General features: G+C 56.6%; 2 protein-coding genes across 5 annotated transcripts in view; one reads left to right on the top strand and one right to left on the bottom strand.

The window, feature by feature from the left end:
- Positions 1–213: 213 nt before the first annotated feature.
- The window catches only part of WLS (Wnt ligand secretion mediator), a 109611-nt gene continuing 89705 nt past the window's right edge, over positions 214–20119 (top strand). The window contains exon 1 of one of the 3 annotated variants that reach the window (XM_078883084.1): positions 214–310. The gene's annotated coding sequence lies outside the window, so the exon portion shown is untranslated. Of the gene's footprint in view, positions 311–2023; positions 2034–20119 lie in introns of those variants that run through there. The other 2 variants (XM_078883092.1, XM_078883102.1) reach the window with 2 other exon arrangements.
- The window catches only part of LOC144952978 (GTP-binding protein Di-Ras2-like), a 31064-nt gene continuing 23953 nt past the window's right edge, over positions 13009–20119 (bottom strand). For both annotated transcript variants that reach the window (XM_078883464.1, XM_078883471.1), the window contains exons 3-5: positions 19436–19622; positions 18079–18281; positions 13009–13361 (exon numbers count right to left, since the gene is read on the bottom strand). In XM_078883464.1, the coding sequence (XP_078739590.1) occupies positions 13293–13361; positions 18079–18281; positions 19436–19622 (459 nt within the window). In that variant the 3' untranslated portion in view covers positions 13009–13292. The remainder of the gene's footprint in view (positions 13362–18078; positions 18282–19435; positions 19623–20119) is intronic.

Below are 20119 nucleotides of genomic sequence, written 5' to 3'. Positions count from 1 at the left end.
TTTTGCTGCTGCTGCTGCTGCCCCCCCTCTCTCCCCAGTTGCACAGTGGTTGCTATGGGACACGTCATCGCTTCCGCTACGCCTCTAAACCAATCGGCTGCCAGGGAAGTGATGCTGATGCAACGTGGCTGCGCGGGCGATAATTGGGGGTCCCTTTAAATCCTTTCTCTCGAAGGCTGGAAACCCCCCCACCCCTACCCCCACTCATATCCGAGTCCTGCCCAGCGTGATGCTCCTGGTGATGCTGATGACGTCACCAAGCCTCGCCCACCCATCACCTCCCGTCCAGCGGCACACGTGAGAAGAGAGGGTGAAGACTTGTTTTTTTTACATCTACATTAAATATACGTTTTAATAAATGTGTTCTCCTACAACATCAGAGTGCAGCGCCACATTAAATACGCACTACAATGACAATAGTTTAAAGCGATTTGAAGCATGTTTTTTTTGGGGGGGGGGGGGCAGAGCTTTGTGACGTCATTTGAGGGGGAGTCTGACTTTTTTGTGACACCGTGTGACAAGGGGAGGGGGGGGGTCAAAAATCGTCCAAAATCGCGTGACGTCATTTATGGACGGCCCCTTAAACAAAAATTAGTCTTTTAATTTTTACGTGTCTTTTATTTTTGGTATTGAGGGCCCCTTCATCACATCAGATGCTCCAGGTCTCGGCACGAGCTTAACCCGGCACTGCGCTGAGCGTCTATCTGAGGGGTGACGTCACTCCTTCGCCGAGCCGTGATTCGATCGTCGCCTGGGAAGACGACGTCACCGCCGTCATTTGCGACGTCATCCCCCCCCACCCCCCACCCCTCACCCCCCACCCCCCACCCCCCTCTCTCAAGGTCACGGCAAGGGCGGGCGGGCGTGGGGGGGGGGCGTGAAGCTCAGGGCTAAAAATAGAAACAGCCCCCTCCCCACCCCTCCCTCCCACCTCCCCCACTCCTCCCCCACCCTTCCCCCCCACCCCTCCCTCCCTCCCACCTCCCCCACCCCTCCCTCCCACCTCCCTCCACTCCTCCCTCCACCCCCACCCCTCCCTCCCACCTCCCCCACTCCTCCCCCACCCTTCCCCCCCACCCCTCCCTCCCTCCCACCTCCCCCACCCCTCCCTCCCACCTCCCTCCACTCCTCCCTCCACCCCCACCCCTCCCTCCCACCTCCCCCACTCCTCCCCCACCCTTCCCCCCCACCCCTCCCTCCCTCCCACCTCCCCCACCCCTCCCTCCCACCTCCCTCCACTCCTCCCTCCACCCCCACCCCTCCCTCCCACCTCCCCCACTCCTCCCCACCCTTCCCCCCCCACCCCTCCCTCCCTCCCACCTCCCCACCCCTCCCCTCCCACCTCCCTCCACTCCTCCCTCCACCCCACCCCTCCCTCCCACCTCCCTACACCTCTCCCTCCACCTCCCTCCACCCCTCCCCCACCCCTCCCTCCCACCTCCCCCACCACTCTTCCCCCCTTTGCCCCTCCCCAACCATGACCCCCCGCCCTGCCCCTCACTACGAAGCTTCATGCCAAATTAAAAGTCCTCACTGCTGTCACGTGGCCCAGCAGCAGTAGCAGCAGCCTTCAGCAGACTTCTGGGTGCTGTTAGCGAGTACCTGTTAGTAAACACGGCACGCGAACAGGGGTGGGGGTGGTGGGGTGGTTGGTGAAGCTAACACCACACCCGGCCGCCTTTGTCTCCCTAGTGGCTGATGTTTTAGACACGGCATCAATGTAACTCGCTGTTTTTTATTTTTTGTTGTTTTTTTCCCCCCAATATAATGAGGCCCAGAGACCGTTCAAATGCTTTGTCGCTTGCTACCCGATCGTGAGCGGGAATCGAACTCGGGTCGATGGGTTCGTAGCGCGGTTGCGCGAACCGCTGATCGACCGTTACCCTCGCAACCGTCTTCATATTGACAAAGATCCCCCGTGTAGCGTTAGCAGGCTGCTGGGGCAAGTGCTGTCTGCGAGTGCCACCCACGGAGGCCGGCACCGTGGCCGCTTTTTGTCTCCCTAGTGGCGATGCTTCAAACGCCCCCACCAGGTACTCACTTGAGGCTGAGTCGATCTAGGGGAGGCCCACACAACACGCGCGTACAGAGACGGGAGCGCTAGCCAAGGTGCTGAAAGTCTTTTGAAAGTCTGTAACGCCATTATAAATGATTAGATACTATACCGATGGTAAGGGGTCGTCCATAAATGACGTCACGCACCTAGGGGGGGGGGGGGTCAGACATTTGTGACGATGTGTGACGAGGGGGGGGGGGTTTGAGAAATGTGACGTCACATCAAAATGCTACAACTTTAAATAAATACAGACAACACGTTCTACTTAATTAAATAGACTTTTTAATAAATGTTTCGTCCTGCAACATCAGTGTGCAGCGCCACATTAAATACGCACTACAATGACAATAGTTTAAAGCGATTTAAAACATGTTTTATTTTTTTGGGGGGGTGGGGGGGGCAGAGCTTTGTGACGTCATATTTCAGGGGGGGGGGGTCTGACATTTTGTGACGCCGTGTGACGAGCGGGGGGGGGTAAAAAAATCGTCCAAAATCGCGTGACGTCATTTATGGACGGCCCCTAATGCGGTAACCCCGTTATCTTTAGCCATATAGCGCACTCCCGCGCGCGCGCGCGTGTGTTGTGTGCGTGTCTGCCTGCACAACACAAACCACGCGGGCGATTTCACCCGCTTGCAAAGAAGAAGTTGCCACTATTCTTGCTGTTTGTCACCACCTGGAAGCTTCATTCTTAAACGAAATGTAATCGATTTCACTCGTATTTACCACCCTCAAGAGGACGACGAAAACGTGACCGATGTCCATTTGTGATCACGCCGTATGGCAGCATCTCGCGGTAGCCACGGTGGTAGATGTTGACTACCTCGCCTGGTGTACAGTGAGGTCGTGGGTTCAATCCCGACCCTGACCGATGCCTGCTGCTGTATATTTGGAGTTTGCGTGTCCCTCTCTCTCTCTCATCCTCATTATCATCACGGTGACTAGGAGATGTTGACTACCTCGCCTGGTATACAGGAGGTCGTGGGTTCAATCCCGAACCTGACGATGCCTGCTGCTATATATTTGGAGTTTGCGTGTCTCTCTCTCATCATCATCATCACCACGGTGGCTAGGAGATGTTGACTACCTCGCCTGGTATACAGGAGGTCGTGGGTTCAATCCCGACCCTGACGATGCCTGCTGCTGTATATTTGGAGTTTGCGTGTCTCTCTCTCTCCCCTCCCCACCCAGCCCCTCCCTGCACGACGGACGGACGGACACAATAATCCCCTGTGGGCTGGTGTAACCAGGAGGTTCTTACCAGTATTGAAACAAATAGATTGCACACGAGTACAGAGGGCTATGTTCAGATCCCTGTAGAGTCCGCGGTGAAATTGCACCGACCGTTGATTGAGAGATTAAAAAAAAAATTTACACAGAGAGAGAAAGGAGATATTCTCTAGCGTATCTAAAAAACAAACAAACAACAACTCCGTAAGCGTTCGGAATGGTTTCAAGATATTTAATGTCACAGATGCAACTTGCGTTGTACATGGTTTGAATCCAGTCTCGTGGACGCGTAAGGGTGTTTTGTAAGCACCCTCGGCAAAACATCGTAAGAAAGCGGACAGGGGTTGGGAATGCGTCAGTAGGCAGGAGGAGGAGGCGAAGGAGGGATGAGCTGAGAGAGGCCAGGGAAGGTTGGTGGAGGGGCAGGGGGGGGTGGGACAGGATGGCTGCCGAGACCTGGAACTTCACGTGTGGAATAAGAAAGCACTCCCCCCCCCCCCCGTGTGCCGAGCCTCTGTGTTTCCATGCCTGTCAACCCCTTATCGGTGCTGCCGAACTTATTACTGATTACGGACCAATTCAGACCGTATTGGTCACCCCCGTGCCCCGATTATACATCTCAACGGTCATCCTACACAAAGTCTCATCACGAGAGATATTTTGTGTGTGTGTGGGTGTGTGTCCGCATTGAAACGGCTGTATGCCGTATGGACCTGAAAACTCAATTCCCCTAAATTTCGATTGAAAGCTTTCGTGACTGTAGGGATTCATCTTCTTGGTTATTTCGGTAAAGTCACGTAGAAGGGAAGTAATAAAATAAAACGTAATAAAATACAATTCTCACGACGTTTCGGCCACAATACAAGCAGCCGTCCTCAGGTGAAGAACAGGTGTGTCGGAAAGACAGCGTCTGAATAGCGTCTGAATGTCTTTCCGACAGACCTGTTCTTCACCTGATGACGGCTGCTTGCGTTGTGGCCGAAACGTCGTGAGAATTGTATTTTATTATGCTTTATTTTTTATTATTTTATTATTTCCCTTCTACGTAACTTTACCGAAAGAACCAAGAAGATCAATTCCCCTACCTGGTTGATTACGTTCTTCCAAAGATTTCTAAATTTGAGAGATGATGACGTTTGCTTGTGTTGCAATCGAAACGTCGCGTGCTATTATTTAATTATTTTTTTCTTTCTACGTGACTTTACCGAACGAACCAGATCAAGTTTAAAGTTTCCCTGTTCACAAGAATACGGGCTACACTCCGTATGGGTTGACAGGTATGGCGTTTTCTTCGTACAGACGTATTCAAATCGGTCGCCCGATGTTCATCTTCACGTCCGCAATATTTTTTTGATTCGTGCATTCCGGGGACTTTTTAAAGGTTTTTGTTTAACGCGTTGGTCTTTCCTACGACGCCCCGCGACGGATTCGTCTGCATCCGAGCCACCGGATGCTACTGGCCGTTGCAACTGGCCGTTGCAAATGGCCGTTGCAAATGGTCGTTGCAAATGGTCGTTGCAAATGGTCGTTGCAAATGGTCGTTGCAACTCGTCGCTGCAACTGGCCGTTGCAACTGGCCGTTGCAACTGGACGTTGCAACTGGCCGTTGCAACTAACCGTTGCAACTGGCCGTTGCAACTAGCCGTTGCAACTGGCCGTTGCAACTGGCCGTTGCAACTGGCCGTTGCAAATGGTCGTTGCAAATGGTCGTTGCAAATGGTCGTTGCAAATGGTCGTTGCAACTGGCCGTTGCAACTGACCGTTGCAAATGGTCGTTACAAATGGTCGTTGCAAATGGTCGTTGCAACTGGCCGTTGCAACTGACCGTTGCAAATGGTCGTTGCAAATGGTCGTTGCAAATGGTCGTTGCAACTGGCCGTTGCAACTGGCCGTTGCAACTGGCCGTTGCAACTTTCCGTTTCAACTGGTCGTTGCAACTGGCCGTTGCAACTGACCGTTGCAACTGGCCGTTGCAACCGGCCGTTGCAACTGGTTGCTGCGACAACTGCTCTCAACCTCGTGGACGTCTCTTGCAACCGTTGCAAGAGACGTCCACGCAGAAGCAAATTGTCGGGGGGGGGGGGGGGGGCAACTTTGTCCACGAAACGACCAGGTTGCATGCAACTGATCGCCCGGGGGTTGTGGAGCCAGCTCAAAGACGACCGGCCCCTTCGCAGGGCAGATATCGAACTTTCGCGGCGACATCCGCGGGCATTTGTGGCCACCTCTCAACCTGGACACTTTGCTCGGCCACTTTGAATCCACGCACAGAGACAAAGGTCCCCCGTGTAGCCTTAACAGACTGTTGGGGCAAGTGCTGTCAGCGAGCAGCGCCTATTGAAGGCCGGCACGGCGCACGAGGGAGGGGGGTGGGGTGGCCAGCACCACGCCCGGCCGCCTTTGTCTCCCCCAGTGGCGATGTTTACTGTGCACCGCGCCAGGTGACTCGTTTGAGGCCGAGTCGACCTAGGGGAGGCCCCAGGACCGGTAGCGCCGAACCGCTACCACTCGCCTATGAAATATATATATACACAACACACACATAACACACAACATACATAACACACACAACACACACAACACACACAACATACACAACACACACATGACACACACGACACACATGGGATGAAGCGAATCGTTGGAATGAATGACCACGGAGGTTCGGGAGGTGGGGGGCAAAGGGGTCAAGATTGGGGGGGGGTAAGAAGTGGGAGGGGGGGTGTGAAACGTCGTAATTTAGTTTAGTTATTTCTATTTTTTTTCACCGACGTGACTTTACCGAAAGTACCAAGAAGAGTATATGGATCCTTGCAGTCACGAAAACTTCACATTTAGGACCAAACTAAATGTGAACGTGTGTGTGTGTGGGGGGTGGGGGGGTGGACATGACAAATGTGAAAGACTGCACAAATCATGGCTAAAACGCGAGGCCGCACATACAACACCACAATCATTGTAGAAAAGTAAGCTTTGGGTTTTGGGGGTGGGTCCGATTGACTAAAGTGCGGTTAAGTGAGAGGCTACAGCATTCGACATAGCAAAAAAAGTATTCATATTTTATGATATATTTATAAATACTCGGTATATATTATATAATACAGCGCTATAAAGGGTTCCAATACTTTTGAGTACTACAGAGGGCGAATAGGAGGATACCGTGGTTATCGTAGTTCATCACATACCTGCATTAATTACTTGATAAATAGTATAATACACTGTGCTCTGTGGAAGTTTTAAATAAAATGTATTTTTTCCCCTTCGTCTCCGTAAGTACTACCGCCAGTAGCTGCGCAAATATACGTCCTGTAAGATTCATATTATTGGATCTTTCGGTAAAGTCACGTAGAAGGGAAATAATAAAATAATAAAAATATTAAACATAATAAAATTCTGAGAATAAAGTTCTGAGAATTAAATTCTGAGAATAAAATTCCGAGAAATTCTGAGAATAAAATTCTGATAATTTTATTATGTTTAATTTTTCTTTTCTTATTATTTCCCTTCTACGTGACTTTACCGAAAGATCCAAGAATATGAATGCCTGCAGTCACGAAAGCTTTAAATCCTGTAAGATTGTTTATTAAAATTATCGTTAGGTTCTAATTGTACCTAAATATTGTTACGTGATTTCTTTTTTACCACGCTCCCTTCCTTCCCCTCCCTCCCCCCACCACTTTTTATTAAAATGGTTTCGTCCAGGATCCGCCCCCTCATTGTTCGCACCGACCAATCACGTCACGGCGCTACTGGTGGGGCACGCGGTGGGCGAGTCACCCAACCCGACGGAGTTTCGTGTAAAAACAAAAAACTATTTCCACTTTAAAATGAAACAATTCTTCCAGTCATCTCACCTATAAAAGTCATTTTTTGTGCAATTTTTGTGAAAAAGAAAACTATCTTCTAAAAATCACTTTCGGTACAAATCTCGGAGCTGCAACTGCTGTACACGCGCGATAAATTCACGGACTTCGGAGCACCGATTCGTGCTATGATGGAACAAAAACCAGCCGCATCGCATCATCGCTCCGTCACGATCCACCACGTTCTCTGTCCTTCGCGCGGCGACGTCGGCAACAGCGCTCCCGGCAAAAACGCCGAAACCGACAGAGGGAAACAAAAACAAAATCACCGGGCGATTTGAACGTAGGCCCAAAAATCGAACGTGCCATGCCGATGGCTCCAATTCACGCCCACGCCAAGAGAAACAAGCGCGGAGCAGATGGGGGCAGGTTTTGGTCACGGTTACCGTGCAACTTCCCGACACCCGGTTACCAAATCGGGGTGGTGTTGGTGGTGGTGTCAGCTGGATCGCAACTGAGCGGCAGCGCAGTCGGGAGAAATACCATCCAGCCAATCACATTGTGGGGACGGACCGAGGCTGTACACAAGAGCTTAGCGACAGCCGTACCCCAAACCCTCACCGGAACGGTGTAGGCCGGCCGATAACCTCCAGCGGTGCGCTTGGTGCTTACCGCCCTGGCTCCTGCCGTAGGCTTTCACCGGAGCCTCCCCTCTCCCGCTTTCGCTCCGTGGCGCCCAAGGAGCAACGTCCGATCGAGGAGATCTCAGATCGGGTGGCGTAGTTGGAGAGGCGAATGAATTTGGCGGAGCAAGAAATCGGTTTCAGTTTAACAAAAATAAGTTGCCCTTGAAGGCGGCCGAGTGCCGCGCGACCGCTTGGCTCGTGAGCTTTTCCGGCGGGGAATCGGCGCTTCGCAAAAAACCCTCGCTTGCTCCCCGTTGTTTTCTCGGCTCAACTCCTTCGGCCTGTCCGTCTTTTATCCGCGCGCCGACTTCGCTTTTGCCGACCGTTCCATTCGCCCCCCGCCCCCCGCTCCCTTTCCCGCATCTTCGGGAGGAAAACTCAATCCGACGCCCTACATCTTCACCTGCGATCAGCCACGGTCGGCTACGCGCGGTGCGTAAGAAGTTAAACGCGCGTACGTAGGTTCACACAGCGGCGGCCTTTAGCGTCGCGTAAACCGGCTCGTCATCGGTGGTGGCGCTCGCCAATTAGCAAGGCCAAGGGGAGAAAAAGGGGATTGAGGTCCCGGAGGGGCTCAGGGTGCCTCCGATTCTTGAACAAAAAGAAAACGCAACTACGGGGCGCATTCAAATATCATCTCAAACCCTCGCAAACAAAACAGAGAAAATGAACTTGACAAACAGTTCCAAACGAGCGCGGTCTCTCCATCTCGTCTCTATCCGGCCTGCAGGTCTCCTCCACCATCTCCGGTTTTGTCTCGCATAACCTCTTAAGTCGCTGCGTCCCCCGATAACCGCTTGGTCGACATCCCTTCTGTCACTTTGTGAGGAGTTGATAACTATTTTCCTGATTTTATTTTAGGTACTTTTTATTTTACCAGGTAAGGCCGACAGTTCTTTTTTTCAAAAGCGACCTGGCCACAAATGATAGCTCAACGAAGTGGGCTCATCGCCGCGTGGATATTAATAGCAGCCATAAAACTCGAAACGCGTGGATGTCGATTCTAAATGTGGAAAAACCGGAGGACCCGGAGAAAAATCCACGCGACCACGAGGAGAGAGAGAGAGACACCGCAAACTCCAAATATACAGCAGGGGTCAAGGGTCGGTAATTAATCGAACCCACGAACTCCTGTATACCAGGCGAGGTAGTTCACATCTCGCCACCGCGGTGCCTCAAACGGAGAGGCGAGGAGCGTCGCACAGAAACATTTAAAATAAATTTGCTTCGTCCCCTTACCACCGACCACACCCCCAATGAGCCCCAACGAACCGGGAGGAAGGGCGGGGGGCCTTGGACCCGTTTCTTGTGCCTTGTTGTGTTTGGTGCTTCGCACGATCATCGGATTCCTCTTTCGGCAGTCCCAAATAAAGATTCTGGTTCCGGTCGGTGTAGGCCCAGGTTGCGGTCGTTGTTATTGTTGTTTTACGTTGGTGGGCAGCGGTAGCGGGGGCAGTGGTAGGGAAAGGAACAAAACGAATCGTTGCACCAAACTGCAATGCCGCTCCACCTCACTGCCCCCACCACCCCCCCCCCCACACCTTCGCCGGCCGCGGTAATGAACCCGGCGAGGTGAAGTACGGTTACGTATAAAACCACGCGTGACGCGCCGGTCGCGTGGATTGCCAAACCCCGCATGCTTACGGCGGTGGCGGTGGCGGCGGGTGGCGTTTGCACCCGATTCAAGAGCCGAATGGCTCACAGGGCTATACCTAATAAATGAACTTGAACTTGTTCCGTTGCTCACACCCCGGCCCCCCTCGCCTCCACTGCCCCCACGCCCGTGGTGGCAGTTGCACCGCCTGCTCACCCGGCCGCGTCAACCGTCGTATCCTCCCCGGTGGCGGTGAGAGATGGAGTGGGGGGTGAGAGAGAGAGAGAGGCGGTTGGTGGGGTGGCGGTAGTCGCTGCGGTTGAGGGGTCGCTGCGGTGAGGGGGTCATCGCTGTGGGGAGCCGCGGTGAGTCGCCGTGGTGAATTGTCGCAGTGAGTCTTCGTCGCGGTGAGGGGTCACCACTGTGGGGAGCCGTGGTGAATCGCCGTGGTGAATCGTCGCGGTGAATTGTCACGGTGAGTCTTCGTCGCGGTGAGGGGTCACCACTGTGGGGAGCCGTGGTGAATCGCCGTGGTGAATCGTCGCGGTGAATCGTCGCGGTGAATCGTCGGGGTGAGTCGTCGTCGTGGTGATAGGTCACCGCTGTGGGGAGCCGCTGTTGGGAGCCGTGGTGAATCGTCGCGGTGAATCATCCTCGTGGTGAGGGGTCACCGCTATGAGTGGCACCGGCGCGGTGATGCGTTTGTGCTTTCGTTGCATATTGCACAAGGGTCTAAACGAAACTAAAACTATTTTATTTTTATTTGCCTGGGTAAGGCCCCACTGAGCTCCTACGTAGCTCTTTGCCAGACCTGGCCACCAATGATAGCTCAGCAAAGTGGTTCATTGCGTACCTGTCAACCCCTTATCAGTGCCCTACCTGATTACAGACCAATTCAGACCTTGTTGGTCACGCCGTGCCCCTTGTAAATCTCATCGTTCATCCTACAAAATCCCATCGCCACGAGGGAGAAACACAAAACAAACGGACACGAACATTTTTTACCGCCGTATTGAAACGGCCGTACGCCGTATGGACCCGAAAACTCCATTTCCCTTTACAAGAACACGGGGTAAACCGTGTGGGTTGTGACAGGGCACGTTAAAGTCACGTGAACAGATGAACGCACGACGATTGCAAATGCGGAGGGACAAACCCGAGGGCCCGGATAAAAATCCACGCGACCACGGAGACACCGCAAACAGGGTCCGGATCCGAAACCCACGACCTCCTGCACGCCAGGCGAGGTAGTTAACATCTCGCTACCACGGCGCCCCCCCCCCCGCCCCCCCCCCCAACTCGGAACAACCTTCCCACAGTGTGGGGCCCAACCAGAGGTCACAACCGGGTACCCGATACCCGTACCCTACCCGATACCCGGCTACCCGTACCCGGCCGGGTACGGGTACGGGTACCCGTTTGCGACCCTGGTGCGGCCGGGTACGGGTACGGGTAGGCCATGAGTCACCGGTGAGTAACCGTTTGTCACTCATTTCGGGTAGGGTACGGGTACGGGTAGCGTACGGGTACCCGTACCCGGCCGGGTACGGGTTCGGGTACCCGTTTGCGACCCTGGTGCGGCCGGGTATGGGTAAGGAATCAAAACCCGTTTGCGACCTCTGGGCCCAACGCAGCCTTAGGGCGCCTCTGCCGCCCGGCCGCACGGTAACAGGAGGCGGTGAAGGTGCAGCTATGCAACTTTTAAATCGTCGAGTACATTGACAAACTCGTTTGTTTAGACCTGCCTTTTTGCATTTAGTTTGTTGTTATTCACCATCCCACCCCCCCGCACCTCCGATTAGCGCGGTTGGCCCTACGTACTGTGTATGGTGGGTCTCTGTGTGAGTCTATGGGTCTCTGTGTGAGTCTATGGGTCTCTGTGTGAGTCTATGGGTCTCTGTGTGAGTCTATGGGTCTCTGTGTGAGTCTATGGGTCTCTATGTGAGTCTATGGGTCTCTGTGTGAGTCTATGGGTCTCTGTGTGAGTCTATGGGTCTCCGTGTGAGTCTATGGGTCTCCGTGTGAGTCTATGGGTCTCTGTGTGAGTCTATGGGTCTCTGGGTGAGTCTATGGTCTCTGTGCGAGTCTATGGGTCACTGTGTGAGTCTATGGGTCTCTGTGTGAGTCTATGGGTCTCTGTGTGAGTCTATGGGTCTCTGTGTGAGTCTATGGGTCTTTGTGTGAGTCTATGGGTCTCTGTGTGAGTCTATGGGTCTCGTTGTGAATCTATGGGTCTCTGTGTGAGTCTACGATGGGTCTCTGTGTGAGTCTATGATGGGTCTCTGTGTGAGTCTATAGGTCGCTGTGTGAGTCTATGGGTCTCTGTGTGAGTCTATGGGTCTCTGTATGAGTCTATGATGGGTCTCTGTGTGAGTCTATGGGTCTCTGCGTGAGTCTATAGATCGCTGTGTGAGTCTATGGGTCTCTGTGTGAGTCTATGGGTCTCTATGTGAGTCTATGGGTCTCTGTGTGAGTCTATGGGTCTCTGTGTGAGTCTATGGGTCTCTGTGTGAGTCTATGGGTCTCTGTATTAGTCTATGGGTCTCTGTGTGAGTCTACGATGGGTCTCTGTGTGAGTCTATGATGGGTCTCTGTGTGAGTCTATGATGGGTCTCTGTGTGAGTCTATGGTTCTCTGTGTGAGTCTATGGTTCTCTGTGTGAGTCTACGATGGGTCTCTGTGTGAGTCTATGGGTCTCTGTGTGAGTCTATGGGTCTCTGTGTGAGTCTACGATGGGTCGCTGTGTGAGTCTATGTACGTGTGCATGTTGAACCTCTATCGCACCACCGACCGTAGCCAACCGTGATAATCTGGAGGTACGCTGGCAATTTCCCGTGCCGAGCCGAGTTTCCAAAACCGCCGCGCCACGCAGCGTAAGTGGGGTTTGCCCTTGTGCGTTGGCGTAAAGTGTGGGTACTGCCACCTCTCCAAAGGACGTACGGCTGGGAGCGGGGGGGGGGGGGGGGGTAGCCACCAGAGCTCCCTCTAGCAGAGCCAGCAGCGTGGACGGAGCGTGCCGGGCAAATCGCAGGGCTGCACCTCGCTGACCTTTTCCCGCGGCGAAAATTACAATTACAGGGGGCTGCTCTACTTACGAACGAGTTTGGTTCCAGAGGCGTCTGTTCGTAAGTCGATTTGCTCGCAAGTCCCAACTTTGCTCCTGTCGATTACGAACGCGCCGTACGGCGTGTACGCTAAAACACGGGGGAATGGCTTCAACCGTTGCGTAATCTCCTGTGTACGACGTTTATTATTTTATCTTTATACGTGACTTTACCGAAAGAACCGAAGAGTAATTCCTGCAGTCACGAAAGCTCCAAAATTAAGATTAATCTCCTGCAGACGTAGATGCCACCGGTTTCTCGCAGATGTAGATGCCGCCACCGCTATCGATCGAACAGCTGCAACTGGACATACGGACCAAAGTTCGTAAGTTGAGTGTGTTCGTAAGTAGGGGAGTCCCCGTAGGTGTTGTTAAATGGCTTCAATCGCTTACTGGCATCGTGGGGACTGTCCAACCCCACGTGATGTTATAACCCCTCCCCCTCGTCCCCCCCATCATTTCTGATTGGCCGCTTCCTACGACAAACTCCCCCCCCCTCCTCCCTTGCCTCTAACCCCGCCCACCCAGCCCTCTCCTCCACCGCATGACCTCCACCGCATGACCTCCACCACATGACCTCCACCGCATGCCCTCCACCTCGTGACCTCCACCACATGACCTCCACCGCATGACCTCCACCGCATGACCTCCACCTCGTGACCTCCACCACGTGACCTCCACCACGTGACCTCCACCGCATGACCTCCACCGCATGACCTCCACCACATGACCTCCACCGCATGACCTCCACCTCATGACCTCCACCGCGTGACCTCCACCTCATGACCTCCACCGCGTGACCTCCACCGCATGACCTCCGTCACATGACCACGCACTTGCCCTTGAAGTGCTTCCGGGAAGATTGCTTTCCACCTTTTTTCCCATCCACCTGCACGCGCACACACACAAAGACAAAGGTCCCCCTCCCCCTGTATAGCCTTGACAGACTGTCGGGGGCAAGTGCTGCTTTTAGATTATTTTGCCGCTGTCAATGTCCACGTGACGATGGGTCGACGTTGCGTGCGCTGCCATTTGTGCCCAGGTCGCTTCTGATTTGAAGCTTTCGTGACTGCAGGGATTCATATTCTTGGTTCTTTCGGTAAAGTCACGTGGAAGGGAAACAAGAAAATAATAAAAATATAAAACAATAAAATTCTCACGACGTTTCGACTGCAACACAAGCAATCATCATCAGGTGTGAAAACCATCATCAGGTGTGATGATGATTGCTTGTGTTGCAGCCGAAACGTTGTGAGAATTTTATTGTTTTATATTTTTATTATTTTATTGTTTCCCTTCTACGTGACTTTACCGAAAGAACCAAGAATATGAGTCCTATCTTGATTCGAAGCTATCGTGACTGCAGGGATCCATACTCTTTGGCTCTTTCGGTAAAGTCATGTGGGGTAGAAAACCAAATAAATCACGACGTTTCGGGCGCAACACAAGCGCCCGTCATCAGGTGGGAAAGCGTGGCCTGCTGCTGAGGCAGACTGTTTTAAAAAGGTTTGAGATGGGAGTAGCCCAAGGGTCATAAAGAATTGGCTGGGTCTAGTGATGTGAATGTTTTATTTGTATATGTATAAGTGATTTCCTTACCTTACTTTGCACTCCTGTCGTGTTTTTGTATTGTTTGTTGGTGTAACCCCATGGCCCTACTGGACAGCTTCATAGCTCATTAAATTCTTCCAGTTTTAATACAAATTTTGATTCTGATAGCGAACAGCACCTATGAAGGCCGGCACGGCACACGAGGGTGGCGGGTGGCCAGCACCACGCCCGGGCGCCTTTGTCTCCCCAAGCAGCGATGTTTACTACACACCGCACCAGGTACTCATTTGAGGCTGAGTCGACCTAGAGGCGAGGCCGAGGACCGGCTCAGATAACCGTCACCGGTTGTTGGCCGTGAGCGGGAATCGAACTCGGGTCGCCGGGTTCGTAGCGCAGCGTAGCGCTAACCTCTGCGCCACCGCTCCCCATTGCACACACACACACAAAGATAAAGATCCCCCATATAGCCGTACACGCTGCTAGGCCTGTTGGGGCAAGTGCCGATCGCGGGCAGCACCGGTGCCCGGCCGCCTTTGTCTCCCCACAACGCCGATGTGTTTACCCACGTGACCGTGTGCTCATTTGACGGCCCAGTCGATCTAGGAAAGGCCCAGGTCCCGGCACAAACATCCGCCACCGTCGGCCCTTCCTAGTCCCGATGACGTACGTGCGTGCACGTCCTCCCGTCGTTGGAACGGAACCGCAAGAAAACCTGAAATAAGATCAACTCCGCCTCGGTACCGAGGCTCGCACAAGGCCGCACGTGCCGGAGGGACGCGCGGCACAGTGGTGGCCACCGGCTGGTCGTGTCGGTACGGTTCACGGGTAACGACGCCTTCGAAACAAACTGAACGGAGCCGCGACTCTCCGAGATTTGGCGGTCGAACGGTTGGGGGGGGGTGGGCGGTTGGGGTGGGGGGGCGGTTTGGGGGGGGGGTGGTTGGGGTGGGGGGGCGGTTGGGGGGGGGGCGGTTTGGGGGGGGGGGCGGTTGGGGGGGGGGGCGGTTTGGGGGGGGAAGGGCGGTTGGGGGGGAAGGGCGGTTGGGGGGGGGGCGGTTGGGAAGGGGGCGGTTGGGGGGGGCGGTTGGGGGGGGGCGGTTGGGGGGGAAGGGCGGTTGGGGGGGGGGCGGTTGGGGAGGGGGCGGTTGGGGGGGGCGGTTGGGGGGGGCGGTTGGGGGGGAAGGGCGGTTGGGAGGGAAGGGCGGTTGGGGTGGGGGGGGCGGTTTGGGGGGGGGCGGTTTGGGGGGGGGGCGGTTGGGGGGGGGGCGGTTTGGGGGGGGGGCGGTTGGGGGAAGGGCGGTTGAGGGGGGGGCGGTTGGGGGGGGAAGGGCGGTTGGGGAGGGGGCGGTTGGGGGGGAAAGGCGGTTGGGGGGGAAGGGCGGTTGGGGGGGAAGGGCGGTTGGGGGGGAAGGGCGGTTGGGGGGGGGGCGGTTGGGGGGGGGGCGGTTGGGGGGGGGGGCGGTTGGGGGGGGCGGTTGGGGGGGGCGGTTGGGGGGGGGCGGTTGGGGGGGAAGGGCGGTTGGGGGGGAAGGGCGGTTGGGGGGTAAGGGCGGTTGGGGGGGGAAGGGCGGTTGGGGGGGTAAGGGCGGTTGGGGGGTAAGGGCGGTTGGGGGGGGAAGGGCGGTTGGGGGGGAAGGGCGGTTGGGGGGGAAGGGCGGTTGGGGGGTAAGGGCGGTTGGGGGGGGAAGGGCGGTTGGGGGGGTAAGGGCGGTTGGGGGGTAAGGGCGGTTGGGGGGGGAAGGGCGGTTGGGGGGTAAGGGCGGTTGGAAGGTAAGGGCGGTTGGGAGGGTAAGGGCGGTTGGGGGGGGAAGGGCGGTTGGGGGGGAAGGGCGGTTGGGGGGGGAAGGGCGGTTTGGGGGGGAAGGGCGGTTGGGGGGGAAGGGCGGTTGGGGGGGGAAGGGCGGTTGGGGGGGTAAGGGCGGTTGGGGGGGGAAGGGCGGTTGGGGGGTAAGGGCGGTTGGGGGGGGAAGGGCGGTTGGGGGGTAAGGGCGGTTGGGGGGGGAAGGGCGGTTGGGGGGGGAAGGGCGGTTGGGGGGTAAGGGCGGTTGGGGGGGTAAGGGCGGTTGGGGAGGAAGGGCGGTTGGGGGGTAAGGGCGGTTGGGGGGCAAGGGCGGTTGGGGGGGTAAGGGCGGTTGGGGGGGGAAGGGCGGTTGGGGGGGGAAGGGCGGTTGGGGGGGTAAGGGCGGTTAAGGGGTAAGGGCGGTTGGGGGGGGAAGGGCGGTTGGGGGGGAAGGGCGGTTGGGGGGGTAAGGGCGGTTAGGGGGGGAAGGGCGGTTGGGGGGGAAGGGCGGTTGGAAGGTAAGGGCGGTTGGGGGGGTAAGGGCGGTTAGGGGGGGAAGGGCGGTTGGGGGGGAAGGGCGGTTGGGGGGGGAAGGGCGGTTTGGGGGGGAAGGGCGGTTGGGGGGGAAGGGCGGTTGGGGGGGGGAAGGGCGGTTGGGGGGGTAAGGGCGGTTGGGGGGGGAAGGGCGGTTGGGGGGTAAGGGCGGTTGGGGGGGGAAGGGCGGTTGGGGGGTAAGGGCGGTTGGGGGGGGAAGGGCGGTTAGGGGGGGAAGGGCGGTTGGGGGGTAAGGGCGGTTGGGGGGGTAAGGGCGGTTGGGGGGGAAGGGCGGTTGGGGGGTAAGGGCGGTTGGGGGGGAAGGGCGGTTGGGGGGGGAAGGGCGGTTGGGGGGGAAGGGCGGTTGGGGGGGAAGGGCGGTTGGGGGGTAAGGGCGGTTGGGGGGGAAGGGCGGTTGGGGTGTAAGGGCGGTTGGGGGGGAAGGGCGGTTGGGGGGGGAAGGGCGGTTGGGGGGGAAGGGCGGTTGGGGGGGAAGGGCGGTTGGGGGGGAAGGGCGGTTGGGGGGGTAAGGGCGGTTGGGGGGGAAGGGCGGTTGGTGGGGAAGGGCGGTTGGGGGGTAAGGGCGGTTGGGGGGTAAGGGCGGTTGGGGGGGTAAGGGCAGTTGGGGGGGAAGGGCGGTTGGTGGGGAAGGGCGGTTGGGGGGGAAGGGCGGTTGGTGGGGAAGGGCGGTTGGGGGGGTAAGGGCGGTTGGGGGGTAAGGGCGGTTGGGGGGGGAAGGGCGGTTGGGGGGGAAGGGCGGTTGGGGGGAAGGGCGGTTGGGGGGTAAGGGCGGTTGGGGGGGGAAGGGCGGTTGGGAGGGTAAGGGCGGTTGGGGGGTAAGGGCGGTTGGGGGGGGAAGGGCGGTTGGGGGGTAAGGGCGGTTGGAAGGTAAGGGCGGTTGGGGGGGTAAGGGCGGTTAGGGGGGGAAGGGCGGTTGGGGGGGAAGGGCGGTTGGGGGGGGAAGGGCGGTTTGGGGGGGAAGGGCGGTTGGGGGGGGGAAGGGCGGTTGGGGGGGGGAAGGGCGGTTGGGGGGGTAAGGGCGGTTGGGGGGGGGAAGGGCGGTTGGGGGGTAAGGGCGGTTGGGGGGTAAGGGCGGTTGGGGGGGGAAGGGCGGTTAGGGGGGGAAGGGCGGTTGGGGGGTAAGGGCGGTTGGGGGGGTAAGGGCGGTTGGGGGGGAAGGGCGGTTGGGGGGTAAGGGCGGTTGGGGGGGAAGGGCGGTTGGGGGGGGAAGGGCGGTTGGGGGGGAAGGGCGGTTGGGGGGGAAGGGCGGTTGGGGGGTAAGGGCGGTTGGGGGGGAAGGGCGGTTGGGGGGGGAAGGGCGGTTGGGGGGTAAGGGCGGTTGGGGGGGAAGGGCGGTTGGAGGGGGAAGGGCGGTTGGGGGGGAAGGGCGGTTGGGGGGGAAGGGCGGTTGGGGGGTAAGGGCGGTTGGGGGGGTAAGGGCGGTTTGGGGGGAAGGGCGGTTGGTGGGGAAGGGCGGTTGGGGGGTAAGGGCGGTTGGGGGGGAAGGGCGGTTGGGGGGGAAGGGCGGTTGGGGGGGGAAGGGCGGTTGGGGGGGGAAGGGCGGTTGCGGGGGGAAGGGCGGTTGGGGGGGAAGGGCTGTTGGGGGGGAAGGGCGGTTGGGGGGGGGTGGCGGTTGGGGGGAGGGCGGTTGTGGGGGGGACATCTCAGGAATGGGGGGGGGGGCGGGAGGTTCGCGGTCAGTTTGTCGGCGTCTATGAGAACGCCGCCGCCGCCGCTGTACCTGCAGGCTCATGTGCCGCCTCTTCTCCAGGTTGAGCAGCTCCTGGAAGGCCTCGGTGACGTTGTAGTCCATCTTGGCCGACGTCTCGGTGAAGGCGCAGCGCCACGCCTTGGCCTGCGCCTCCCCCTCGCCGGCGGGCACCTCGCGCGCCGTCTCGTCGCACTTGTTGGCCACGAGCATCATGGGCACGGCGGAGATGTCGCCTAAGGGACGACGCCGGGCGGGGCGGAGGGGGGGGAGAGGCCGCGGGGCGTGGGACGTGGGACGTGAGATGTGGGACGTGGGAATTGGACGTGGGACGTGGGAGTTGGACGTGGGACGTGGGAGTTGGACGTAGGACGTGGGAGTGTGTGCAAGCGTAGCAGCAGCAGCAGGAGGAGGAGGCGAGCGGTAGGGATTTCAGGCGCTGCTTCTCGACGACAACAATGATGATGACGATGATGAAAATGACGACAATGACGACGATGAAAATGACAATGATGATGACGACGATGACGACAATGAAAATGACAATGATGATGACGACGATGACAATGACGACAATGAAAATTACAATGATGATGACGACGATGACGATGACGACAATGAAAATGACAATGATGATGACGACGATAACAATGACGACAATGAAAACGACAATGACGATGACGACGATGACGATGACGACAATGAAAATGACAATGATGATAACGACGATGACGATGACGACAATGAAAATGACAATGATGATGACGACGATAACAATGACAACAATGAAAATGACAATGATGACGATGACGATGACGACAATAAAAATGACAATGATGATGACGACGATGACGATGACGACAATGAAAATGACAATGATGATGACGACAATGAAAATGAAAATGACAATGATGATGACGACGATGACGACAATGAAAATGACGACAATGACGATAATGATGATGACGATAATAATGATGATGACGACAATGACGATGACGACAATGAAAATGACGATGACGTCAATGACAATGACGACAATGACAATGACAACGACAATGACGACAATGAAAATGAGAATGATGATGACAACGATGACGACAATGAAAATGACGACGATGACGATAATGATGATGACGATAATGATGATGACGATAATGATGATGACGACAATGACGATGACGACAATGACGATGACGACAATGAAAATGACGATGACGACAATGATGATGACGACAATGACAATGACGACAATGACAATGATGATGACGACAATGACAATGACGACAATGACAATTACAATGACGATGACGACGACGATAACAACGACGACGATAACGACTCCGGCCGCCGCCGACCCACACCCGCGAGCCCCCATCACGCCCGCCACCTTTGATCTGCACGATGACGTCGTAGATGGGCCGCAGCTCCTCCAGGCTCTGACGGCTCGTCACCGAGTAGACGAGCAGGAAGGCATGGCCACGCGAGATCGCCAGCCGCTGCATGGCGGGGAACTGGTGCGAGCCCGTCGTGTCGGTGATCTGCAGCGTGCACACGCTCTTGTCGCAGCTGATCACCTGCGTAATACGCGGAGAGAGAGAGAGAGGGAGATACACAGGAGAGATGAACACAGAGATATAGAGAGATGGACACTTCATGATCTCGGCCCTTTCTACGTTCTCACTCTTTGCTGTCTCTCTCTCTCTCTCTCTGTTCCTCCTTCTCTTCCTCGTGCTCAAGCCACACTTCCGCTCTCTCTCTCTATTCTCGCCCTCCCCCCTTCACTGGAACAAACTTCCCCTCTTCGCGTTAAGCGGTCACCCTTCACCAGAGGTCGCAAACGAGTTTTGATTCCTTACCCGTACCCGGCCGCACCAGGGTCGCAAACGGGTACCCGTGCCCGTACCCGGCCGTACCCGTACCCTACCCATACCCTACCCGTACCCGGCCGGGTACGGGTAGGGTACGGTATCGGGTACCTGATTGCGACCTCTGGGATGAAGCCATGTTGCAGGCGCAGGTGGGTTGATTCTAGGAACTTGAATTGTGAGAAGAGACAAGACGTTGGGAAATG

Source organism: Lampetra fluviatilis, chromosome 3 (genome assembly GCF_964198595.1).
Source record: "Lampetra fluviatilis chromosome 3, kcLamFluv1.1, whole genome shotgun sequence".
Taxonomy (NCBI): Eukaryota; Metazoa; Chordata; class Hyperoartia; order Petromyzontiformes; family Petromyzontidae; genus Lampetra; species Lampetra fluviatilis.
This window is presented reverse-complemented; position numbering and strand designations above follow the sequence as displayed.